Genomic DNA, 27,860 nt, shown 5'->3' with positions numbered 1-27,860 from the left:
CCAGCTGTTGCCAAGAAATTTCATACTGGATGATTTCTCAGCGGCGCGCTGAGATCCACTACGATTCTTTGAAGACTCCTCACGATCATGCCCGCGACACCCCAGCGAACTGTCGGAGACAGCCTAGTCGCCGGCAGTCGCCTTAAAATCGCCTAAGTGGGACAGGCCCTTTAGGAATTCCCCTCCATAAAGGCTAAGGCAAAAAAAGGGAATCAATGCATATGCACATTGAGTTAAGTTAAATGAGTAGAACTGGCTCAAGTCATTCATGCCTATTTCTGTACATATTACGAATCTAAGGAACAAGTTGGGAGCAGATCTAGGCATCCCAACTGTTGTGCTTAAAACTTATACTCAGCTATAAAACAGGTATTTACCTGACAGTATAGAAATTACTTGTGTATATTTTGAACAGAAAAGCAAATCTTATTTGTGTAAATCTTCTGCTATAAAGCATCAGCAAAGTAATGGAACGTGTCACGCAAAGGTCTTTCAAGAGATACTTGTTCATTAATAATCTTATTGATGCTAAGCTTTGATTCTGCCAATTTGTTCCATATGCCATTGAAGGTCTTTTCCAATTATGGAAAAAAAAATCTAAAAAAGAACTCAATCCCGTAAGTGAGGTGAGAGTGACTGTCCTCAACTACAAGACAGAATTTGGCCAAGTTGTGGTACCTGAATCCTTAATGGAAGTAATCAAAGGGAATCAAGGTTTAAAAAAAATCATTGGCTAGAGTCACACCAAATACTTTGGAAAACTTCTGTGGGTGTTGGAAGTCAAAAATACTAGTTTCTGATTTTACTGCATCTATTTTTCAGAGTGGTGTTTCAGGCCTAACCATCTTCCGCTGATTTATCAAAAGCATTTTCTGCATCATAGGTTCAGTACGACAATGTTTGGTGATCATGAGACATTCAGTTCCATTTGTTATTATTCAGATGATGAAACATTCCTACAGTAAGAGTAGCTTGATCTGGTAATATGGCAAGAAACATATGTATGATATGCAATAACAATCTCACCATTACTCCAAGACATATATTGGATTTATTGTTGCCAGATTCCCGACCATCAATGGGGAATCTGACAACAATAAAGCCAATGAATCTCTGGACATTTAACAGCAGCAGCTATATAAATACTGTGATTAAATTCAGGTCAGAGCTGCTATTTGATGGTAAATTGCCCTGTTTGAGCTACTTCCAAGAAGTAGAGGTTACAAGTTTGAGAGATATTATTGAAGAAATCTTTGCACATTTCTGTAGGGTTTGGTAGAAAGTGCATGCAGAGAATAGCAATCTCCAGCAATCCTGAATTTGCATATAATGGCGAGATAGATTAATCTATATTAATTATGCTTAAATATACTGCATGGACACTATGTAATAGAAGCTTACAAATCTTTTAACTTAATCTGCCATTCGATTAAAAAGGAATTTATGTTTTATCACGATCCCATTGGAAATGTACAAACTGTAGGGAGAGCCTCAAAACAATAAAAAATAAAAGTTATTACTTCTATGTCATGAGCATGAGCAAAGAAAAGTGTTTCAACCTGGGTTAAAATTAGGTGAAATATTTAAAACAATCAATTATTCTTTACAGATCAACAGCTAGATGAAAAATGCTGCATCATCAATATCCCCATTACAACTGAATTTCAAAAGTTCATGCAATGGTGCTTAACATCTTATCACCAATTGATACATTAAAAGTTACCAAATCTCTTCAAGAGTGGTGTGGGAATTATGTTACCTCCACTACTTTCTTTTTCTTGCTAATATTGTTCTTTTGCAGTTTCTCTGGTTGAGGAGCAGCTCTGCTGACAGGTGGTCTGCAATTTAATGAACAAAAATTCTAAGTGTATAGCTGAAGAAATAAGCTGCTTGCTACATTTCAAAGAGTAAGATTTTGAAATTCTCAAGATTTTACCAACAATTCTCTAATCCACGTTGCTGTAAGACCTACTTAAGACAAACATATAAGATCACTGGTGCTGGAGCTGTACAACCAATCAGAAACTGTAAAGCCAGAAGGAATTACACATAATTGAACAAAACTTTAGACTTTTAGAGTTTAGAGATACAGTGCGGATAGAGACACAGGCCCTTTGGCCCATCGAGTCTGCGTTGACCAGCAATCACCCAGTACACCTTCTGACATAAAATATGCAGTAACTGACTCATTTTTTACTAGGAACAAGAATCATTCTGAGGGAGGCAGTAGTACTTTAGTTGATTTTTGGCAGCTTTATGAAAGTTTTGAGAAAAAGTATTATGCCTAAGGATTGTAGTGTGACCTAAGGGGTCTACTATCTGATTGCAATGCAATGAGGTTAGTCAACCAATGATGGTGTCGTCGCAGGCTCCATCCTCCTGTTCTCTGGTTGTCCGGGATGAGCAGGGCTACTCAGCAGCCTCCCCCTACCTTCTTGATTAGTACGAGTATCAGGGGTTATGGGAAGATGGCAGGAGAATGGGGATAGGAGGGTGAGATAGATCAGCCATGATTGAATGGTGGAGTAGACGATGGGCCGAATGGCCTAATTCTGCTCCTATCACTTATGAAATGACATATTGATGGCAGCCCGCCGGGTCTGAGTGTGTCCAGCCTTGGGGGATGAGTAGGGAGGGGTTGGCTCTGTGGCTTCCTGCCAACAGGCCATAGCCGCACTGCCCACTGGGAGCGCTGAGATGCTCAGTCAACTCTGGATTAAGTTTCACTGCAAAGCATTAAAAGGAATGTTGTGCAGGAAGAAAGGAAAGTGTCCTGGCAAATTTTAAATATGATGTAACCAACATGGTGTTATTGGATTTTATTTCATGATAATACATTTCCAAAAGCAACAGTATGAATCTCAATTCTTAGGCTACCGTTTTTATTTTAACCACAGCTCATAAAATTATGGATGCAAATCTGCAATCCATTTATAAGTATTAAAAGCATCACTTTGTATTAGATTCATAAATTGCAAACTGGAGTGAAATTTTGCTGTTCTCAATCTCTTTTACAGCAAATCCCAAATCCCATAGGCCTGCTGACTCACTATCCAACAGAAAGATATACATGAATTCCAAGGTTTTTAAATTACTGAGTAGGATCTGTTCCCTTGAATCTCTGAGCAAATAGCTCTGCTACTGTCATATCTTGTCAATAATTAAAATAAACCAGCACATGCACACATATGCTCCAGTACAATGAACTGCACCATTCAGATAAATTACGTGACATGGTTTAATTTGTGAACACATTTGTGAATGGATCAATACTTCCTGCCACAACCTGTAGCACGAATGGATACCCTATCAGAGTGTAGATATGAAGGTGAGAAATTGTGAAATAAATACAATTATATTTGATTCAGAAAAAGGATATGCTGAGTGGCAACCCCACCTCCATTTTAAGAGACAAATGGACAGCACAATGTGGGCACATTGTTATATCATTATTTTTTCCAACAGATACCCTTTCCTGCCAACTTATTTGATTTTGTGCTTATTCGATTTTGTCAAGCCACCTTTTGTGCTTATTAGATTTTGTCAAGCCACCTTCCTTCCTCAGAACTTGGAAAAATTGAAACTGCTTTTTAAAATACTCTGTGCTTTCTACATGATAGAAAGCAGTGGCAAAGGTCAGTGTAGAGAGGAAACTATGAGAAAAAGCACTAAGCAAACGACAAATTTCACTGATAAATAAATGTATATTTCATTTATTTTATTAACATTTGGCAATTAAAGAGTAATGTTTGAAAATGTGGCATGACTCGAGTGTATTTTGCACGAATTAACAGCAATACCTAGTGGGATACAACTTTCGGGAGCATCGGTATACATACAGTTTGCAATTTGGAAGTATTTTGACAGATTTTTTAAAATCCTCCTGCATTTCTTATGGGTACCTACAGATACTGCATACAGCATTAAACATGATTACCATTTTTTAAAGTTTCCTTGAGTTGACACATGGACAATGTTCCATTAAAACATATCTGGAGGTAGGTATATTCCATATACCCACCACCCCCTGAGTTAAAAGTTACCAATCAGAATACTATTAAATTTTTCCCTTCTCACAAACATATGTCCTCTGGTTCTTGATTCCCCTGCTCTAGGTAAAATACTGTGCATTCACCCTATCTACTTCCCTCATGTTATAATACACCTCTAAGATCACCCCTCAGTCCTCTGTGCTCCAAGGAATAAAGTCTGATCCTGCCCAACCTCTCCTTAGAGCTCAGGCCCTCAAGACCTGGCAACATCCTCTTAAATCTCTGCAGTTTCCTGTTTAGCATGCTGTTCGTCGACGGAAGCTCGGCATTCAACACCATCATCTGGATCTCTGTCATCTCTATGCAACTTGATCCTTAACTTCTTCATTGGCAAACCATAATCACAACGAATTGACAACAGCAGCTCTTCCTCAAAAACCATCAGCACAAGCTCCCCTCAGGAATGTGTGCTCTGTCCCCTGCTCTACGCACTCTATACCCATGACTCTGTGGCCAAGCACTGACACTGTGACAATGTCGCAATGACACTGGCGTTGTTGGATGAATAACACTCATGACGGGTCATATATAGGAGGGAGATTGAAAATCTGATGGAATAGTGCCAGAACAGAGCAGAATTTTGCTTTCATCATCAGCAAGACCAGGGAGCTGATTGTTGACTTTAGAAGGAGAAAGCTGAGGATCCACGAACCTGTCTTCATCGACGGGTTGGCTGTGGAGTCAATATCCTCAAATTCCTGGGTGTGCATATCTCTGAAGATCTATCCTCGGCCAGGCACATTGATGCAATCATGAAGAAAGCCTATCAATGCTTCTACATTCTTAGAAGATGGAAGAGATGTGGTATGTCGACGAATACTATCTTGAACTTCTACAGGTGCATGGTAAAGAGCATACTGACTGGTTGCAATACAGTCAACTCAAACACTCAGGAACCAAGGCAAAGGAACAAGAGTGCCAGACACTGCCTGGTCCATCACAGGATCTGATCTCCCCTCCATCCATGGGATTCATGTAGGAGGCGCTATGTAAAAAAGGCAGCCAGTATATTCAGACCCACACCACCCTGGCCACGCTCTTATTTCACTTTACCAATGGGAAGAAGGTACGAGTGTGAAAACGGTGACCACCAGGTTGAAGAATAGCTTCTTCCCAGCAACCATCAGGCTATTGAACACTACATAACACTAACCTCAACTATGAATTATGGAAGAAAGGAGTTTTTGCAATAGTACTGGAGTTATTAATTTATTGAATTTTTGTTTATGTATTATTCATGTTTATTGTATTTACAGGCCTGTTGTGCTGTTACATGTAAGAATTCCATTGTTTCCATCATCGGTACATATATGAAAATTAAACACTCTTGATAACTAAACAACTGCTAATAAATAAAATAAGCCAATGGCTAAATATTCTTTTTTTTTAAAAAGCATTTTAACATTTAGCCTCATTGAAGATCAATATAAAAATAAATATGGAGCATTTTAATTAAGTAAGCAATATTCATCTCACATACAAATACATTGTTACAGAAATAAAGATAGACACAAAAAGCTGGAGTAACTCAACAGGTCAGGCAGCATCTCTGGAGAGAAGGAATGGGTGACGTTTCGGGTCGAGACCCTTCTTCAGACTGGTTAGGGATAAGGGAAATGAGAGATATAGACAATGATGTGGAGAGATAAAGAACAATGAATAAAAGATATGCAAAAAAGTAATGATGATAAAGGAAACAGGCCATTGTTAACTTTGTAGGGTGAAAACGAGAAGCCAGTGTGATTTGGGTGGGGGAGGGATAGAGAGAGAGGGAATGCCGGGTCTACCTGAAGTGAGAGAAATCAATATTCATAAGACTGGGCTGTAAGCTGCCCAAGAGAAACATGAGATGCTATTCCTCCAATTTACGTTTAGCCTCACTCTGGCAATGGAGGAGACCTAGGGCAGAAAGGTCTGTGTAGGAATGGGAAGGAGAATTAAAGTGTCTGGCAACCGGAAGATCAGGTAGGTTCAGGTGGGCTGAGTGAAGGTGTTCCGCGAAACGATTGCCCAGTCTACATTTGGTCATGCCGATGTACGAGTCCACATCTTGAACAACGGATATAGTAGATGTGGTTGGAGGAGATGCAAGTGAACCTATGCCTAACCTGAAAGGACTGTCAGGTTCCCTGGACAGAGTCAAGAAAGGAGGTAAGGGTGTAGGTGTGGCATCTTCTGTGGTTGCAAGGGAAGGTACCAGGGGATGGGGTGGGGTGGGTGGGAAGGGATGAGTTAACCGTGGACTTGCGGAGGGAATGGTCTCTGCGGAGGGCGGAAAGAGGTGGAGATGGGAAAATGTGGCTAGTGGTGGGATCCCGTTTGAGGTGGCGGAAATTTCAGAGGCTTAAGTGTTGTATGCGAAGGCTGATGGGGTGGAAGGCAAGGACTAGAGGGATCCTATCTCTGTTGTGATTAGGGGAGGGGGAGCAAGGGCGGAGCTGCGGGGTACCAAGGAGACATGAGTGAGGGCCTCATCTATGATGGGAGAGGGGAATCCCTGTTCCCTAAAGAATGATGACATCTTAGGTGTCCTGGTGTGGAACACCTCATCTTGGGCGCAGATGTGGCATAGACGGAGGAATTAGGAATAGGGGATAGTCTAAATAAACTCTCTAAAAAATAGCAAATTACCTGGATCCCCTTGTCAGCAGCAAGTAAAGCCAAAAGAAGAAAAAGTTAGGTCAATTAGGAAAATTGCATAATATATCTAAATTCATGCACAAGCATTTTAATTACTATCAGTAGCCTATTTGGCACAAACCATGCTTCTCAATCATGCCAGCAAATAAAACCAAAAATCAGAGCGCACCAATCTACAAATTCAGAAAACCCATACCCTGGCATCACTGGGAAAATTCTGTACTAATCTCCTATAAAATAGGAAGGGAAAAAAAGGAAGCTTTGTCAATGCTTCCCAAGTATACTGCATTTAGTTCATCCTCTATATTAGGTTCTCAATAATACTTACCTCAATCTGATTTTCTACAATGCCCAAATTGAACAAAACTGTGAAATGTAAACCTGTAAATGGTCACAAAACCTAAAATGGTGCAGAGTGCTGGTTGCTGTCTTTGTTTGTCTTTGACATTTGGTACAATTGTCATCAATTGAGCTGAATGTCAGCAAGGGAATACAAAGTCAGATGGTACTTATCACCATTTTAGTGTCCATACACTAATTACTTCCCTTTAAATAAAATTTCTTCAATAAAACATTCACAATAATACCAATTGGGAGCTCTGGTTAGGATGAGTACTTTTAATGAATATAAATTTGGAACCCTTTAATAGATGAAGTAAAAATTATTTTAAAGCTGTTGTTTTAAAATTACTTACCTTGAGGAAAATTTCCTAATTTCATGATTCATCTTTAAATCAATGAAAGGATGTTTAGATATCTTATTAGACTTTCTGTGGAGGCTTTTCATTGCTAAGTTATAAACATACATATCCATGGTTTAATTTTTAAGCACCCACAAATAGAAATCTATTTGGTGCCTCAAAGCCATAACAAAATGATTGAACATGCTGGCTACGAGTGAGTATTTAATAGAATTGATTTCAATTAAAAGTATCTTCCACTAAAAAGTATTTAAACATCGTTTTGCCTTAGATATGTTTTTTTTTTTTTAATTGCCCCAAACAAAATATATTTCCAAAACATTATGGAAAACCATTTAAACAATCCTTCCATTGAACAGTTTTCAAAATACTCAAGTTTTCTTCCTCATAACACCACCTTAGAGATGAGAATCATGTTTCTGAATTTTTAGAGATTACTTATAGGTGGATTACATGACTATAGTTGCATTGTCATTCTAACGCACAGAAATCTTGGACAAATGTTCAAAGACACAAAAAGCTGGAGGAACCCAGCAGGTCAGACAGCATCTTTGGATACATAGATACATAGAAAATAGGAGCAGGAGTGTGCCATTCAGCCCTTCGAGCCAGCACCGCCATTCAATGTGATCATGGCTGATCATCCACAATCAGTACCCCGATCCTGTCTTCTCCCCATATCCTTTGATTGCTCCAGCCCTAAGAACCCTATCTAACTCTCTCTTTGATGCATCTAGTGAATTGACCTCCACAGCCTTCTGAGGCAAAGAATTCCACAAATTCACATCTCTCTGGGTGTCTGAAGGGTCTCGACCCAAAACATCACCTATTCCTTTTCTCCAGAGATGCTGTCTGACCCTCTTTACTCCAGCTTTTTGTGTCTGTCTTTAGTTTAAACCAGCATCTGCAGTTCCTTCCTACACAAATGTTAAATGATGATGTGCAAATTATCTACAGATAACATATTGAATATGCTTGAGCAGGACCTTAAACTCAATAGTATAAATTCATGCACATTTATTTTTAAAAAAAAGTTATATCATAATTGATTATGGAGAGCTAATATTATGTTAATAATATCCAGCATGACCACCTTATACACTTGATTTCTCAATTTCCATTGTGAAGCATGACTCACCTCAAATGTTGTATAATTCTCTTTTTTTTAAGAAAAAAGCCACCCTTTGTGGTTGACTTCCTAGTCACATTGTCACTCCCATTATCAATCATAGAATCTTAGAATTGTAAAGTCACACAGCATGGAAATAGCCCTTCAGCCCCACTCACCATGCCAACCAAGGTAGTCCAAATTGCCTGCATTTGGTTAGATTTCACTAAACCTTTCCTATCAAAGTATCTGTCTAAATCTCTTTTAAATTTTGTTAATGTACCTGCTTTAACTACTTCCTCTGGCAGCGTTCTATATACCCACAAAAGTTGTTTTACTTGTGTTGAAAAAAATTGCCCCTCATGTTCCTATTAAATCATTCTCCTCTCACCATAAACCTATGCCCACGAGTTCTTGATTCCCCTCTCTTAACAGTTAATCTGTCCATAGTTGCTTGATGATTCTACTATCTATTTTGACTGTGCAGAGTTTTGAAATCTTTATGCAATTCATCAAAAACATCACTTACGTTCATCTCTACATCACCATTCATACCTACTTTAAATTGTTTTAAATCCCCCTATTACTTTTTCTATATCCTCACATATTTTGTGGTCTCAATGTATACTCCAAAATGGTTATTTAAGTTCTCCTATCCTCCCTTACTATCATATATGCCCTCTCAGACCTAGAAAGTAACACTATACCATCCTTCAATGCATTAATTAGATTTTTTAAACTTAATTCCTCATGCTCATCCCCACCCCCTGAGTGATTTTAGCCAGTTTATATAACTTTCTAATCTCCTTGTTCCTCCATCATGAGCCTTTTGTATACTTCACTCGCATTTAGTGGCAAAACTCAATTCTTACTGTTCAACTCTTTGAACTCCCTTCCCAAATATCCCTCAACCAAAATCTGACATTGGCTTCACACTCACTTACATGAAAAGGCACCATATAAGTGTAAACTGTAATAATAATGCTCTGTATTTAAATGGGCTCAAGAATAAGTTATTAACTATTCTAATCCAGATTGAAGAATTATAGCTGTGTTCAATCACTAATTGTTTGAGAACCAATATTTGTTTACATCTCAGATTTAGGAATACCAATCTAAATGTAACATAAAACTGATCACACAGAAAATAATTATTTATCACTTAGATTTTCAAAATGGCAATACAATGAAAAATTAGTCGAGAAATAGGCTGACTTCACTGTATATTTTGCACAATAACAAGGTTCAAAAGGATCAAGGACAACTAATAATTTGAAACATGTTTGACCCCAAATTGCATACCACAAAACACTTGTATTGCAGTGCAACTTTTAAAAGTTTATTAAATATGCTTATATAAGTGTATATATAATACTTACTTGACAATTCCCTGCCTCCAAAGGAAAGCAAGTTAAAATATAATAGTGTTAAGTGTTTCTTACCAGCTAATCAAGATAATAATAAAATTGTACAATGGTAGATCAAAATGTAGTAAATTCACAAAAAAAGCATATTACTAAATAGAATAGCAAGATACTTTGCATCATATTGTTTACACTATTCATTTTGTACCATCATATTAAAACAGGCAAGTGAAGCAGTTTAGATCTACTGTTAGCTGGTACTGGTGGACCTTAAACCAGGTCGTCTAGGAATTAGGTACCAACATTTTGAACAATGTGCTTCTAGGCCACTTTATAATATAGTTTGAAGGAATTATTAAGTATATCCATACAAGAACTAAAATTGACATGTGAAGTTCTATTTTCAGGAAATTAAATCATTGATAAGGAGGTAAACCAAATTTGCATAAATCTTCCACCTGGAAATAGCCCTCTAAATTATTATATGGATTACAATTGTGTAACAAATTGCTGATCATTATACTCAGGTAGTATACTGCATGAAATACAACAAACATGTTCTATAAATCACAATGTGCTTTAGAACAAACAATATACTTTTGAGGTGTGATTACCATTGTAATACAGAAAATATGGTGAATGCCCTAATTTAAATGCTAATTGAAGAGCAGTTAAAGGAGCATAATCCCAACTGCGGAAAATTGAAGAGTTTGTCCTTTGATGCATTCACTAAATGTATAATGTAGCATTATAGGGGGATTGAATTCCTCAAATTCAATATTGGAAAAAATACATCAATATATTGCATGTCAGGTAGCATCTGTGGACAGAGAAACAGTTATTATTTCAGGATGATGATGATCTTTCAATGGATTGATTTTGTTGAAAGGCCATTGCATTGAAATATTATCTGTTTCTCTGTCCACTAATGATGTCCAAACTGTTGTATATTTTTAGCATTTTACATTTTATTTCAAATTTCCAGCTGAGATATTTTAATTTCACATTAATACAATACACATTTAGTGCAGACAAGAGGACATATTTCTATTACTATGAATTTTACTAATATCAAATGTTGTACAGCATGCAGTAAAATTGTTAACTACTGCAATACTCTACTGCTATATAATGTACACCATTCACATCAAATGCACAATAATTAGTCAGTAGGATAAAAAGGTTTATTTTGAGGGGAATATCAATGTCCAGATCAACAAACTGCAAAATAATTGTCACATCACACCAAAAGAGTTGGTTGGTAACTGACCTTAACCCTTGCTCAATAAAAAAACTGTCAATTCATTTGCGCAATAAAAAAAGAACAAAAATTGATTACCCTCATAATTACCACTTTAATATTACTCAAGTCTATTTCATTGCATTGTGCTCATCCATTGTGTCTGAATGGTGAAATAATTCAGAAGCCTTTAAGATCAACTACAAACATTCGATAAAATACAATTCCAATCCCTGTTTTTTTTAAATCTAAAATTACCATTATTCCCTCAATTCTTATCTAATTTCCTGTAAATGTGGTTACTTTCCAAGTGTGGTTTAGCATTCATGATCTTGTCACCTTTCATTTTACCACTCCACATGTATTAGCAAAGATGTTACTAATGAAAGATTATTCAACTCTTCAGGCATTTCAGGCAAGAGTCACCCAGTGTTTACGAAGCTCACACTGACCATAAATAAATGAACAGCAACCGCATACATCAAGTCAGTGTATTTTTTTGTGATGGTGTATGCATGTATGGCAGACTGGCACCTTTTAAAAGTTGAAAACTAGAATGATGTACAGCAACTAACAGCATTGCATACATAAACTGTTGTGTGCACTGGCACCTTTTGTGTTCAAACAATGCACTGAAACAGATATTTTTTATATACCAGGTATAGTTTACTATCAAATAGATAATATATTTGTCCAAATGTAACTGGTAACAATGTAGCCCTTTTATCAGTCAACACTAGTACTATGCTACACAGTAGGAACAATTTACAATTTATACCGAAGCCAAATTAACCTACAAACCTGTACATCTTTGGAGTGTGGGAGGAACACGAAGCACTTGGGGGAAAACCCACACGGCGGTCACGGGGAGAATGTATAAACTCCAGCACCCTTGGTCAGGATCGAACCTGGGTCTCTGGCGCATTAAGGCAGCAACACTGGGGGGGAGGGAGGGTGTTGTGGTATTTCCTCAGCACATAGGCCAGGGAATTCACTTATTCAACCTGTGCTAAATTGCATCTGGCAAAGGAATGGCGATTCTATTCAGCTGCAACTGACCAAAGTAAGTTTCAATTCATGTTTATTTTAAGCAACTTAGCCAGTGTAAATGTTTCAATTGTTTTTAAATGTTTTCATCTTTGTGTGCTTTTTAATAGTTTTCACATTTAATAATTCTTTTCAATGGATTTTTCTTGTTAGTTTTGAAATGCTTTGAATATAAGAAATAATAAATATTTTTGTTTTAACTGTTAGCTAAGCTAGGAGAGAGGCTTTGGCAGCTGTCAAAGCTTTTATCTTAGCATTTCCTCTGTTGTGTTAATTTTAACCTACCCCTTGCCCATCACCATCAGTGCACAGGGTTTCACCATTGAGTTTGGAGCTGGCTTTGTACAGCATGTTGGCCTTGTGAAATGCACTAGCTAAGCAGAGCCCACGTGTCAGCAAATGCAGACCAATATACAAAACCATTAGTTAACATGCTGTGAATATTCCATATCACCAATAAACATACATTTTTTTGAAATTCAGCAATGAGAGCAGAAAAATCTTAAAGTAATCAGAAGTTAACAAAAAGCTCATTAACTTACAATTATATAATCAGCATCACAAATATTCAAACCAATAACTTCAAAGATATACCTTTCCTCTGTTGAAACTTCTTTTGGCTGTAGAGGAGGCTTTGTGCCTGTCATCTCCCTGATACTAACTGCATAGGTTTTGGTTGTGTAATCAATGGATTTCTCTCTTGCAACATCACTGTCATACCCTAGAGAAATACAACAATATAATTTCCTATGGCATTACATCTATCTTGCTTTGTTGAAATATTGTTTATGTTTACATTTGGAAATTTTTAAAAGCATGGATTTACAGTATTAAAACTATTGATCTATTGGCAAATATTGTTAACACAAGACCAAAAACTTCCCAAAAATGGATATGAAGATTGCAATGTCTATTCGAAAGAATACTGGCACATCATCTTCATGCTGCTTCATTGTGAAAATGATTGTTAGGTGTAGCTAGCATTACCCATAATATTTTTGGGCTGTGCACATAAGGAATCCAATATCTTTATTTTTCAACATCATTGAAAATCAGTCAGCACAGCTTAAAGTTAGCCTTCACCATTTAAAGAGAAGTTATATAATATCTGCTGATGTATAAAGATTGTTTGGAATCACCCTACCCAATGAGCAATGATGTCTGACCCCAAGAGATAGTAATGATAGGGTTTCAATGAAGAGATGTTCAGAAAAATGATGAGAATGCAAAGGAAACAGGCTCTAACATATCCCACAGGAAAAAAGTCACATTGACCTACGCAGTACCTCAGGAATGTAATTACCTTACATGATGGTCAGGATCAGTAAATACATTTTATTGCCACATGCGACTAACTGCATTCCTGCCATAGTCACTATTCGCCACATCATCACCTCTCAGCAACAAAAACATTGAGGAAGTTAGAAAATATATTTCTAAAAGTCCTTGGTTGCAGTGTCTATTTTTCACTCCTTACACACCGGGGGCAATTTTTATAGAAGCCAATTAGCCTACAAACCCACATGTCTTTGGGGTGTGGGAGGATACCAAAGCACCTGGTGGAAACCCATGTGGTCAAGGGAGAACGTTCAAACTCCACAGAGACAACACCCATGTCAGGATCTAACCTGGGTCTCAGGCACTGTGAGGCAGCAGCTTGGATAGAGTGGATGTGAAGAGTGCTGTGTGCAGTTTTGGTCTCCAAATTTGAGGAAGGATATTCTTGCTATTGAGGGCGTTCAGCATGTTTACTGGGTTAATTCCCGGAATGGCGGGACTGTCATATGTTGAAAGACTGGAGCGACTAGGCTTGTATACACTGGAATTTAGAAGGATGAGAGGGGATCTTATCGAAACATATAAGATTATTAAGGGGTTGGACACGTTAGAGGCAGGAAGCATGTTCCCAATGTTGGGGGAGTCCAGAACCAGGGGCCACAGTTTAAGAATAAGGGGTAGGCCATTTAGAACAGAGATGAGGAAAAACTTTTTCAGTCAGAGAGTTGTAAATCTGTGGAACTCTCTGCCTCAGAAGGCAGTGGAGGCCAATTCTCTGAATGCATTCAAGAGAGAGCTTGATAGAGCTCTTAAGGATAGCAGAGTCAGGGGGTACGGGGAGAAGGCAGGAACAGGGTACTGATTGAGAATGATCAGCCATGATCACATTGAATGGTGGTGCTGGCTCCAAGGGCCGAATGGCCTGCTCCGGCACCTATTGTCTATTGATGTTTCCATCAGTGGGAGAGTCTAGGACTAGCGGTCATAGCCTTAGAATTAAAGGATGTTCTTTTAGGAAGGAGATGAGGAGAAATTTCTTTACTCAAAGGGTGGTGTATCTGTGGAATTCTTTGCCACAGAAGGCTGTAGAGGCCAAGTCAGTGGATATTTTTAAGGCAGAGATAGATAGATTTTGGATTCGCACAGGTGTCAAAGGTTATGGGGAGAATGGGGTTAGGAGGGAGAGATAGATCAGCCATGATTGAATGGCGGAGTAGACTTGATGGGCCAAATGGCCTAATTCTACTCCTATTCCTTATGACATTTACCAGCTTTACCACTGTGCCATCAAGCTGAAGAATCCGAAGGAAGTAGAGAATTACAGGAAAGTAAATTTGTTTGTGAAAAATGTCAACTTGAGTTAAGCATCAACATATTCCATCAATAATACAAAGCAAGATTAATTTTTTTTTTCCTATGATCCTGAAAAATCGCAGGAAAACTGAAAACGTTCTCTAGGTTTATATATTAGTCATAAAGCCATACAAAACAAAAACCTGATCTTTGACCCAACTCGTCCATGCCGAACAAGTTGCTCCATCCAAGATAGGAGCATCTCTGAGCTTTCTTATCCATGTACATGTCAAAATGTTATTTATGTTTTTTTTATAGTACATGCCTTAGCTCTTCCCTCTGGCAGCTTGTTCCATGTACACATCACGCTCTGCGTGGAAAAAGTTGCCCCTAAGGTTGTTATTAAATCTTGCCCCTCTCATCTTAATCCTATGCCTTCTAGTTTTTGATTCCCCTACCCTAGGAAAAAGACATGCATTCATCCTGTCTGCTCCCTTCATGATTTTATACACCTCTATAAGATCACCCCTCAGCCTGCTGCACTCCCAGCCAGACCAACCTTTCCCTATAGCTCAGGGCCTTGAGTCCTGTCAACATCTTCTAAAACAGCTCAGTAATGCCTGCTAAATACATCTTTCCTGTAGGACGGTGACCAAAACTGAACACAATACACCAGGTGCTGCCTCAGCAAGTCCTTGTACAACCGTAATATTATATCCCAATTTTTAATTGCATTTGATGTTCCACATAGTAGGCTGCTCTGGATGGTTAGATCGGATGGGATTCAGGAAGATTTAGCAAACTGAATAGAGAATTGGCTTCATGGAAGAAAGTAGAGTGTGATGGTGGAAGATTGTTTTTCGGTCTGGAGGCCTGTGACTGGTGGTGTGCCTCAGGAATCAGTGCTGGGCCCATTGCTTTTTGTGGTATATATCAATGATTTGGATTAAAAAATAAAAGGCATTGTTTAGTAAGTTTCCAGATGATACTAAAGCGTAGATAGCAAAGATAGTAGTAAATAGATAACGTGTAGACAGCAAAGATAGTATTGTAGATAGCGAAGATAATTATCAAATATTGCAGCAGGATCTTGATTGGTTGGGAAGATTAGCTGAGAACGATTGATGGAGATTAATGCACATAAGAGCGAGGTGTAACATGTTAGGAAGTCAAATCAGGGCAGGACTTCACAGTGAATGGTAGAGCACCGGGGGGGGGTGTTGTAGAGCAGAGGGATCTAGGAGTACAGGTACATAGATCCTTGAAATACTGAGTACAGAAGTTGGGATGTTGTGTTACAGTTGTTCAAGGCGTTGACGAGGCCACATTTGGAGTATTGTGTTCAATTTTGGTCATCCTGCTATAGGAAGGATGTTGTTAAGCTGGAAAGAGTACAGAGAAGATTTACGAGGATGTTGTCAGGACTTGAGGGCCTGAGCTATAAGGAGAGATTCGGAAAGCTCGGACTTTATTCCTTGGGATGCAAGATGTAAGGGGTAATCTTATAGAGATGTATATGATAGGAATTGATAGGTTAAATGCAGTGTCTCTTACTCGGAGAAGGCAAATCAAGAACCAGGGGACATATGTTTAAGGTGAGAGAGGAAAGATTTAATAGGAATCTGAGAGGCAACTTTTTCACACAGAAGGTGGTGTGTAAATAGAATGAGCTGCCAAAAGAGGTCGTTGAGGCAGCTACCATAACAACATTTAAAAGCTTTAGAGGGATATATGGACCAAATGCAGGCAAGTGAGACTAGTGTAGATGGGGTATCTTGGTCGGCATGGGCTAGTTGGGCTGAGGCCTGTTTCTATGCTGAATGACTCTATAACTTTGCTACTCAATGAAGAAGACTGATGAATGCCAGTGTGCCAAAAGCCTTCTTCTTCATCCTATCTACCTTTGATGACACTTTCAGGGATGTACATATACCAAGATCCCTCTCTTCTACAATACTGCTCAGAACCCTACAATTTTGAGGAATGGTAAATGGAGCTCAATTATCCAGTTGATCAAGATCCCACTGTTTACAAAACCACCCATTTTAGAGTATGGCTTATATTTTTCTTCCAAATCGTTGATATAGATGGCAAGCAGCAATGGGCCCAGAGGCAAACCACTAGTCACAGGCCACAAAATAAAACCTTCCACCATCATCCTTCGTATACTAGCATTCAGCCAATTCTGTATCTGGTTGGCTAGCTCTTCCTGGATCTCATACGATCTAACCTATCAAACACGCTGCTGAAATCCATGTAAACTACATCATCAACCTTAGTAAAAAAACTCAATCAAATTGGTTGGACATGATCTCCAAAACACAAAATCATGTTGACATTCTGTAATGAACTCTAGTTATTTATTCATTCCTATCATTTTTCACAAAATAGCTGTTTCACAATAACAGTGGGCTTCTAAAATGATGAATACATTTTGAGTCTACCTCCATCCTCGTCAGTGTCAGTATCAGATTCCTCACTGTCCACGGATTTCTTGTCCCTGTGTCCATCAGTTTCTTGACTCCAGATCATCAGAGCAGTGTCGGCACCACCCACTGACAGCAACAAGCTGTCATTTTGTGCCCATCTCACATTCGTCACATGTGCACTGTGGCCCACATACTTTTTAAACTTTGCATATTGACCCTGAAATGAAAAAGATTTGCTGTTGTAATAGACCTATATACATTTTCTGTAAAATCTTTATAGTTTATCTAAATTGTGTGTTAATTTTTTTATTTCACTACTTAATGATTTTGATTGCTGGATTTCTGTAACTTCTGTAACTGGATTTCTGGAGTTCTTAAATCGCACTTTGCATTGCATTACATAATCAAGAAAGGTGCCAAAAGCTAATCCTTGGTGACAAGAGTGGGTACCATCCAATGATGGGAGAATTTATAATGGGAATAAGGAAAGAGAAAAGTAATTAATCAACTGCTTTGTATCTTCATTCACAAAAAATGTACAAAACATGCAAGCAGTAACTGTGCACAAGGAATGAAGAACTGAAGGAAGTAAGCATTCATCAAAAAACAGTACGAGAGACATTGTTGAGTCTGAAAGCTGATAAAGGACGATGATTCAGCACATAGTTGTGAAAATGGCTGACTTTGGAGACAGTATAAGCTTTGGTCATGTCATAAGTGATAGGAGTAGAATTAGGCCATTCAGCCCATCAAGTCTACTCCACCATTCAATCATGGCTGATTTATCTCTCACTCCTAACCCCATTCTCCTGCCTTCTCCCCATAACCTCTGACACCTGTACTAATCAAAAATCTATCTATCTCTGCCTTAGAAATATCCACTGACTTGGCCTCCACAGACTTCTGTGGCAAAGAATTCCACAGATCCACCACCCTTTGAGTAAAGAAATTTCTCATCTCACTAGTGGAAACATCCCTCCACATCTACTCTATCCAAGTCTTTCACTATTCTATATGTTTCAATGAGGTCCTCCCTCATTCTTCGAAACTCCAGCGAGTACAGGCCAAGTGCTGACAAATGCTCATTATAGGTTAACCTACTCATTCCTGGGATCATTCTTGTAAACCTCCTTTGGACCCTCTCTAGAGCCAGCAGATCCTTCCTTAGATATGATGCCCAAAATTGCTTTGGGCAAAAAATTGCTTTGGCCAAAAAAAATTCTATAGATTTTGGAATTATTTTGATGGATTGAAACATTGCAAATATGACATCACTATTTAAGAAATGAGGACCAGCTAAAACAAGACCACCTTGTTACTCTAATATCAAAATTAATACTTGTGTACAAAATTGCAAAGACAGTTGTGGAAGAAGCAAGGGCGCCAGGTGCTGGAATCTATAAAGAAGCCTGTGATGACAGAACATATTGAAAAGAATAATTGGATTGAAAGTCAACATGCGGATTTATCAAAGGAAAATAACATTTGATTAATCTTGGAAACGTGACAAGCATGGGTAATCCAATGGATAACGGTATATTTGAGTTGTCAGGCCTCTCACTGGTCAATCAGCAATATCTCCCATCCATCCAACTGCTTGGCGTTGTCCTGCTTGGAGAGGGGGATTTTTCATCTGTGGTTACATTTCCTTGTGTGACTGACTAGGCCTATCCGTGACAGGCAGATCCTTCCACAGTTTCCACAGGTGAGGTCGGTCGTCTCTGGTCGTTGTTCTGGGGAGGCCATTACTGCTGTCTTTGACCATATTGCGGCTTTGGCGCCTGTGCTTCAAGGTCTTGAATCACATGCTGTCGTGATGTTTCATGCCCGCCTGGAGGTCCTTCTTCCACCTGCCACGGTCCTGAGCAGCCGCTTCCCAGTTGTCAGTGTCGATATTGAAGCTTGTCATATCCCTATTAATTGTGTCCTTGTAGCGGAGCTTTGGTCTTCCTCTTGGTCTCCGAGCATTGGCAACCTCCCCATAAAGCACGTCTTTGGGGATGCGTCCATTGTCCATCCTGTGTATATGTCCAAGCCAGCGGAGATGCTTCTGCTTGAGGATAGCAGAGATGCTAGGTATGTTGGTTAGAGAGGGGACAGATTTGTTGGTGATTTTGTCCTGCCAAGAAACTCCCAGGATGCGGCGAAGACAGCGAAAATAAAAGTTATTCAACTTCGCCTCTTGATGTTGATAGGTCATCCAAGCTTCACTACTGTAAAATAGCGTGCTCAATACGCAGGCTTTGTAGACAGTGACCTTGGTTTTGGTTGTGAGTTTCCTGTTCTTCCATGCTCGCTTGGTTAGTCTCCCAAAGGTAGTTGCTGCCTTTCCTATGCGTGAATTGATTTCCTCATCCAAAGAGAGGCTATCAGTCATCATGGATCCCGAGTAGGAGAATTTTTTGACAGATTCCAATAAAGTGGTGTTTAGGCTGATTTGAGGGGTGGGTGGAGTGCCCTGACCCATGATAACAGTCTTCTTAATGCTGATTGTCAGTCGATATTCATTGCAGGCATGAGACATCCTGTTCATTAGCCTTTAGCAATATCACAACAAATGGAATTGGGGGTAAAATACTGATGGATGTGTTTAGTTGGCAGGCTGTAACTCGTGAGGGACTGCAGATATTGGTGCTTCGTCAGCTTTTCACAATCTGTACCAACTACAGGTCCACCACCAATTATCCGGCACCCTTGGTTCCAGAGCCTTTCTAGATTATCCATTTTGCCGGACCAACAGAGAACATGGCCTCCGAGAGGAGTCCAACAGTACCAGAACAGTCCATCTAGGCTGCCGAGGGGCTGAGATACCGGGCTGCAAAGTCGGCCTCGGAAGTGGGCTATGGCAACGGATTTGCTGACACCGGCCCGGAGCCACAGCCACATGGGGACAAATTAAACCCACCGATCGGCACGGAAATCTGGATAAGGTTAGGATCGGCCGCCTTAGGCACCCCACTTTCGGGGGGACTTTAAGGGGGGATTTCAAGTGCACTCTAGTAATTTTGTCCAGATTAAAGGAGGCGCCAAATCATCAGTTGCTGGAAAATCAGTGGTGGACATGTATTTTGTAGAATGGTGAGACTTTGGGTAGTATTCACCTTCAAAGGGACCTGATTGTGCATGAACACGTTGATAAAGGCCAAGTTTCAGGCGAAGCAAAAGATTAGAAAGAGCAATATTATGTTGGCTTTTATTGCAAGAGGATTTGAATACACAAATAAGGGGATCACGCTTGCAATATTGTGTACAGTTTTGTTCTCCCCACCCTTTTGCCATTGAGGAAATACAACAATCACTTATTGGACTATTTTCATAATGGCAAGTTGGCCAGATGAGGAGAGATCAAACAGACTGGCACTATATTCAGGGTTTACAAGAATGAGGAGATTTTATTGAAATGTATAAAATTCTTGAAGGCGTAACAAGCTAGATTCAGGGAAGATGATTTACCTTGATGAAGAATGTAGAACTAGGGGCACTGTTTCAGAATAAAGTGTAGCCCATTTAGACTGAAATTAGGAGAAATTACTTTGCTCTGAAATGGTAACGCTTTAGAATTGTTTATTCTGGGGCAGGGGAAGGGGGTATTCGATCTAGAGGTTCAGTCATTGTGTTCATTCATAGATATCGAGACATAAATGGATTAAGGCAATGTGGGGATTGTGCTGGCAAATGGGACTGAGGTAGACCAAGCTTGTACATAATGGGAAAGCAGGTTAATGGTACAGAGGGAATTTCAAAGAAAGATTATGGGATAACTCCATGCAGAATACTTCAGTATAGTGAACTGATTGAGCACACATACTGTGTCTACACAAACTGTATGAAAGCACCACATAACAATAAAAAAAAGCATATTTTTGACAGTCTGTACAACTGCATAATTTGACTAAGGAAGCATAGTTATGACACAAACATATATGTCGGAATGAAATATGTTCATAAGAAAGATAAATTGTATGACCACCTATTTTTTTAAATGTATCTAGTAAAATAATTCACCTGAGCATTAATTTACCTTGACAGGATGCGAAAAGAGCTTAATAAAACCAAAGTCATCCCCGGTGACTAAACGTTTTCTGCCTTTAGTTAGACAGGCTGCATTGATATCCGTTATGTCACTATGGGTAGGCCAGATTCCTTCACAAGTGGGTCCTAAAATACATGTCCATGTTGCCCAGTCTATTTTCTCTACCTGCATTAAAAAAAGGATTTGATCTTAAATGCATTTCAATCAACATTTGTTCTTCTCTAACAGAATAAATGATCTTGTCTTATTACAACATTATATGGCAATTATAAAGAAATAATTGGATTCTAAGCTTCTTTTATAGGAAACAACCTTTTGACTGTCAATCTTCCTCATGATCACATCTTTATGAATGACATTATCTCTCCTCTGTTAACCTCCAGTAATTGGGCTAATCATATTTGATCTCTCTTTACAGAACAATTGCCTTATGCCTAGAATCAATCCAGTGCATCTATGTTGCTTTAAATTCACAGGTGTATCCTCATCCTCCATCAATCAGCTGCTAAACATCACCAATACTCACAACTAGATGTGGTATGACTGCCGAAGTTCAATCTAATTTATCTAACTGATTTCAACTGCCTATATATGATGATCCATATCCCGATATTCCCAGCATTTCCATATGCCTATCTAAAAGCTTCTTAAAGCCACTATCATATCTGCCTCCACCACCACCCCTGGTAATGCGTTCCAAAGCCTCACTATTCTCTCTGTAAAAAAATCTGTCCCACACATCTCCATTAAACTTTCACCCTCTCACTTGAGAGCTATGCCCACTAGTGTGGACAATTCCACCCTGGGAGAAAGGTTCAGACTGTACCCTTTCTATGCCTTTCATAATTTCTTTCGCATTGATATTTTGTTATATTGTAACCCTTTATCTTTTTACTATCTTGCAGAATTTAATGTATAATTTATATATGATTTATGCATAATTCATGTTTTTGTTTATTTATCCAAATCCATGTGCCTGTAATTCTGTTGCAAACAAGATTTTTACTGTACTTGTACGTTACCGTACGTGCATGACAATAAACTCGACTTGATTGGACTCGACTGGATTTGACTTTGACAGACTTAATGGCACTGGTTCACTTTTAAATGTTTGTGCTAGCCTTGTATTCGCATTACCAGCACTAGATAAGCATCATCAGGTTGTTGGAAGTAGGGGTGCAAATGAGAGCGAGTTAAGGAAATCATTGTGCTGCTTGACAATGTATAGTATTACTGATAATGCCAATTGAATAGCACAATGGCCAGATGTTACGGTAAAAAAAAATCTGCACATAATACCCCAGATCATATTATGTATTAATCAATAACATTTCAGGTCAAATAGGTTATGAAGACATGATTGTTTGTCCTACAAAGTCGTCAAATTTTCTGTGTGTGCATGGTGCCATTTCTATTTCTTTCTGAGAGCAATTTCTCCACAAAAGGTCACAGAACTTAAACAGGCAACACCAACTGTGGTAAATAACATCTAGCCAGTTATAATTCTGGCTCACCGTTTCTATTTTCAACTCATTGTGCCACTTTCAGAGTGTGAATAATTGCTCAGTGATAAAATTAGTTCTATTCTATATTTTCTTAACAGCTTTGGAAATTAAAAAAATACGCAAAACCTCCAATATTCAAAGCTTATGAACAGATAATGTTTTGAGAATATATACATCATTATGTCATTAAGCAACCATTTCAATTTGTCTATTAAGTGTGCCATCAATTCCGGTAGAAATTGCTGGGAAAGAACACTAGAAAACATGAGCAGGAATAGATCCTCAGGTTCCACCGTGCCATTCAATATGATCAGGCTAGAAGGTACTAATAGAAGTGCTTGTGGCAACCAAAGGGTTGGAAACAAAATACAATGCCATATTTTCCAATCCCAAACCTTCAAAGATCATTTGAAAGAATAACAAGCCAGCAGAAAATTGATTCCTCCGTAACAGTACAGTTTTACGCTTAATTTAAAATTTGAACTTTGTCAGTGATGTGACAAGTAGTTGATGAGTACCAATAATTGATGCTACTGCAATAATAAATGCCCCAGAATATTTTTCAGGATGGAAATGAGCAGCTGAACAAAGAACAATAAATGAAAGTACAACTCAACTGAAAGGAATATTGTAAACATTTGTAAATAGAGTCAAAGTTGGCAAGGTGATGACTACTAAATGATAATTAAATAGAAATATGTTTGGGTTATTCTTGGAACATTGAATCACTATTTATGCAAAATCAACATTTTTCAGAAAAATTGATGGTTTGCAAAATCACCAAAAAGAATGCGATATGAATACAACAATAAAACATGCTTAACTTTTGGTATTCTCCAAGCAAATAACCTTTACATTTTCTATTACTGTTGACATTTTTGTGTATAATTCAAAGGTTGCTATAGCAATTATTTTAATATATATTTACAAATGTGGAAGGTTAAACTTTGAAATTTCATTAGATTACTATAACTCTCAAAAACCATTTTCACTCAAAAATGAGATGGAAAAATATCTTTTGCTGATTTGCATACAAGTAGCAAATTTCATACCTCTGTATTTCTAATTGTTTGCCTCCTCCCTCTTGGTGCTTCAAAAAACAGATGTTCTTTGGCACCCGAATTAACTTGCAATAACTTCCCTGCATGAGAAATAGAAATGTTTCAACAGCCATATAAGTTTATTACATGTCCCAATAATATCTGTCCTCCAAAAAAACCCCACACGTGTTCTATGATTTTCATGCTAGACAGTTAAATGTCAAAGAGCCTTTAGGATCATGTTCATGCTGTCTTGAAATCTACTTAGACATTTTTTTTTACAGTATGAGACCAACTTTGCAAGGCCAGCATTTATCAGTCTTGCTTAATTGCTTTGAGGTGGTCACTATGAGTTGCTTTGTTGAAGTGTTGCAGTCCTACTGTGCTTGTTCGTGCTAGATAAAGCTGTTGGGAAATGGTTCATAGAGAGGTTGATTTTAGGAAAAAAGGATCAATAAATACATTAATCGTATTTGTGCAAGAGGGAGTGAATGTGTAAAATCATTATTTGTACGTTGTAATTATGTAAATCTGTTAACTGCGTATGCTATGATTTAAAAAGTATACTGTCTTATTAAAACCATGTAAACTTAACTGTACCACAAAGCATTATAGATGATCAAAATCAAATGTTCAATGTTTCAGTACTAGTTATTTAACATATAGCAGTCAGCCTATATGTGCAGATCCGGTTGCATTATTGAAGAGAGAAAGAAACCAGTTGCCTAGGCCTATATACACAATGTTGAAAATATCCTGGACTGCAGGTTGGGGTGGGGACTTGGGAGTGGGGGAAATGGTAGTTGTGTTAGTGGTTATTTGTCCATTGGCATTACATGTGTATAGTCACATCACCACTAACAGTTAACTATTCTCTTTGTGTCAAATGTGTATAAAAGTCAACATCTTCTGACAATCTGGGGAATATCTTGCTTGCTCATATTGACTGAAATAAGGCACTGTATATCTGAACCTCTGAACTCCAAGTGGCCATTTCTAAGATGTATATCTTGGTAATGATGTAGATACAGCAATATATCTTACCCTACCCGGTGAGAGAGATTGCAGATTTAGGAGTCCTTGTTGAGTAGCTGCAGTGGGTCAAATGCTACTCAATAAGATACTTGACCCTGAATGATGATAAGCTTTAAGTGTTCTCTCATTCACATAGGTGGAGAGCATTATACGGCATTGCTGACATTTACCTTGTATGTGCTGAGAAAGCCTGCGGAGCCAGAAGATGAATCACCTTGTAGCAACAATATGTGCGTGGCTGATTCAGTTACAATTTTGGTCAATGGCGACATCCTGTATGTTAACAGCTGACAATGGTAATGCTAATTTAAGTGTCAGGCAATGAACGTCACCGATAAGAGAAAGAATGTTATGACCGATTCTTGATTAATCAAATTATTTTTCTTATTGATGATGGCCATTGTATGGCACTCAGGTGGTGCAGGCAACACAATGTTTTTGTGCTGTGTACTATGTAAAGGTAGAGGGCAGTGGATTCAAGTGAGCCAGAATTGTGACTGATAAAGTACGTGAGGTCACTGAACTTGTGCTTCAGAAGGTTTTCCTGGTGCATTACGAGAGGGCTCCAAATCATCTCTCACTTTGGTAGCAAACTGTGCTTATCATGATACAGATTATTTACTGGCTACAACAGTTGAACCAAACAGATGAAACATGATCTGACATAATATTTTCATGGTGCCAAAATTATGTTAAATAAAACCTCCTTAAAATAATTAATTCTATTATCAATTCGTAGAATATCCTTTGATTCATATCTAAAAAGCAAATACATTTAAACAGTAGCTCAGAAACATGATATAACATATGGCCCAATTTTTTTAGAAAACTGATGAAGTGCAGTCTGGATTTATACATTTCACAAAATCTATTTTTTCTCTCCCCTCCCTCATCCTCAATGTATCTGATATGTTAACAAATAAAAGTGTTCAGGCATCCAATGGTTTGTAGCAAATCAAGATGCCAATTGCATGACTTTCAATTATACTCACATGGCACAAGCCAATCATGCAGTAGGTCTTCTCAGTACACACTATCTCTTTTGTCTCAACTTAAAGGAGATCCATCTGAGAAACATTCTAAGTTCCTTTTGATATTTGTTTTAAAATTAGAAACTAACTCTACTGAGCATATTTCCCGGGCTTCACATATCTCCTCTCCAGAATCACACCTTCACCCCGATCCACAATTGATGATCCTGAATTACTTTGCAAAGCAATTCCAACCAATCTCTCTCATGTTCAGCCAGTCATGACCCACCATTTTCCTCACCAACAGTCAATTAAGATCCACCCGTTTTCCTGATGGCACAGCCTAATCCAATCTTTGGGTGTCTCATCCTGAATCCCTTGACAAAAATCATGACTGCTCTCATCTCGGAGTTCTTTTCTCCCTTCAACAACCACTTTTCAACTTGTACACCATCCCTACTATCTACCGATTTACTCGGGGACACCATTGTGATGCACGTGGATAATACTCCTTTGAATGCATTAATTGTGTTGATCCAATCATGTAGGGCACATGCCTTTTGCTATGGAAAGCCTTCAAGCAACACAATTGCTAGCCTGCTGATTGAGAGAATTTAAAGGATTTAAATAACATTTTCTTACCTCTTGCATCCCAGTCGATATGAGTAATGTAACTGGAAGCTCCTTTACATATGCCTACTCTTTTACTTGACAGAACATTGTAGATATCAACAAAGTTGTCATGGGAAGCTACTGCTAGATATTTCCCTGTATCTAGGAGCATAATGGAAAAAATGTATAGATATTGGTACTTTCTCACACAAACTCCCTAATCCATACAAACACATTTTGTAATTTGTAAGGATTTCCAGACTTTAACTGCTTGATCTTATTCAGAGTACAGTATACTAAATTATTAACAAGTCAAAAGGTTTAAAAAAGAACATTATTTCCATTTAACCTAACACATTAGAAGTACACAAATAAAAATGCATGTGTGGGGGGGGAAGAGTTAGATTACTGATCAGAATGTCACAGCTACAATCAGAGAAAACATACTGGAAGGCTCATCCACTTAGGCTTCCACTTCTGCCATTTCCTTGTTACCCTTAATAATTTCACCCGTGTCTGCCTTCAAGCGACTCACATTTGTCATTGCTAATCTTTTTCTCTTAACATATCTAAAGAAGCTTTTACTGTCTTTCTTTATATTCTTGGCCAGCTTCCCCTCGTACTTCATCTTTTCAGCCCGTATTTCCCGTTTTGTTACCTTCTGTTGTCCTTTGAAAGTTTCCTAATCCTCTGGCTTCCTGCTACTCTTTGCTATGTTATATATCTTTTCTTTTAGTTTTATTCCATTCCTAACTTCCCTTGTCAGCCACGGTTGCCTCCTACTCCCCTTAGAATCTTTCTTCCACTTTGGAATGAAATGATCCTGCATCTTCCGGATTATGCCCAGAAATTCCTGCCATTGCTGTTCCACCGTCATTCCTGCTAGGATACCCTTCCAGTCGACCTTGGCCAGCTCCTCTCTCATGGCTCAAAGGGCCAAATGGCCTCCTCCTGCACCTATTGTCGATTGCCTTCATAGTCCCCTTTGTTCAACTGCAGCACTGACACTTCCGATTTAACCTTCTCCCTCTCAAATTGCAGATTAAAACTAATTATATTATGATCAATACCTCCAAGCGGTTCCTTTACCTCGAGTTCTCTTACGGAGTTCAATGAGACAATGAAAATTTAGTCAAAGAGAGAAAAGAAGCATATGTAAGGTTTAGAAAGTTAAAATCAAAGAAGATCCTTAAAGAATATAAAGCAGGAAATCTGAAACAGGGATTCAGGAGGGCCAAATGGTGTTGTGAAATGTCCTTGGTGAGTAGGATTAAGAAAAATTCATGGCATTTAAACATAAAACAATAGGGTTACGAGTGAGAAGATAGGACCATTTATGTTCAAAGGAGGAAATCTATGGATGGAGCCAGAGGAAATGGGTGAGGTTTGAAATGAGTACCTTGCATTGGCATTTACCAAGGAGAAGGTCCTAGATGATAGACACAGAATGCAGGAGTAACTCAGCGGGACAGGCAGTATGTCTGTGTAGAAGGAATGGGTGACGTTTCGGGT

General features: G+C 38.5%; 1 protein-coding gene across 2 annotated transcripts in view; it reads right to left on the bottom strand.

Moving 5' to 3' along the window:
• Positions 1-27,860, bottom strand: part of LOC144596495 (echinoderm microtubule-associated protein-like 6) — a 207,639-nt gene that overhangs the window by 54,088 nt on the left and 125,691 nt on the right. For both annotated transcript variants that reach the window (XM_078404836.1, XM_078404837.1), the window contains exons 23-28: positions 26,379-26,510; positions 23,743-23,831; positions 21,174-21,350; positions 17,168-17,369; positions 12,747-12,873; positions 1,760-1,838 (exon numbers count right to left, since the gene is read on the bottom strand). In XM_078404836.1, coding sequence (XP_078260962.1) covers positions 1,760-1,838; positions 12,747-12,873; positions 17,168-17,369; positions 21,174-21,350; positions 23,743-23,831; positions 26,379-26,510 — 806 coding nt within the window. The remainder of the gene's footprint in view (positions 1-1,759; positions 1,839-12,746; positions 12,874-17,167; positions 17,370-21,173; positions 21,351-23,742; positions 23,832-26,378; positions 26,511-27,860) is intronic.

The sequence above is a fragment of the Rhinoraja longicauda genome, chromosome 9, assembly GCF_053455715.1.
Source record: "Rhinoraja longicauda isolate Sanriku21f chromosome 9, sRhiLon1.1, whole genome shotgun sequence".
NCBI classification, from domain to species: Eukaryota; Metazoa; Chordata; class Chondrichthyes; order Rajiformes; family Arhynchobatidae; genus Rhinoraja; species Rhinoraja longicauda.
The sequence above is the reverse complement of the archived record's forward strand: the minus strand, read 5'-3'. Positions and strand labels throughout refer to the sequence as shown.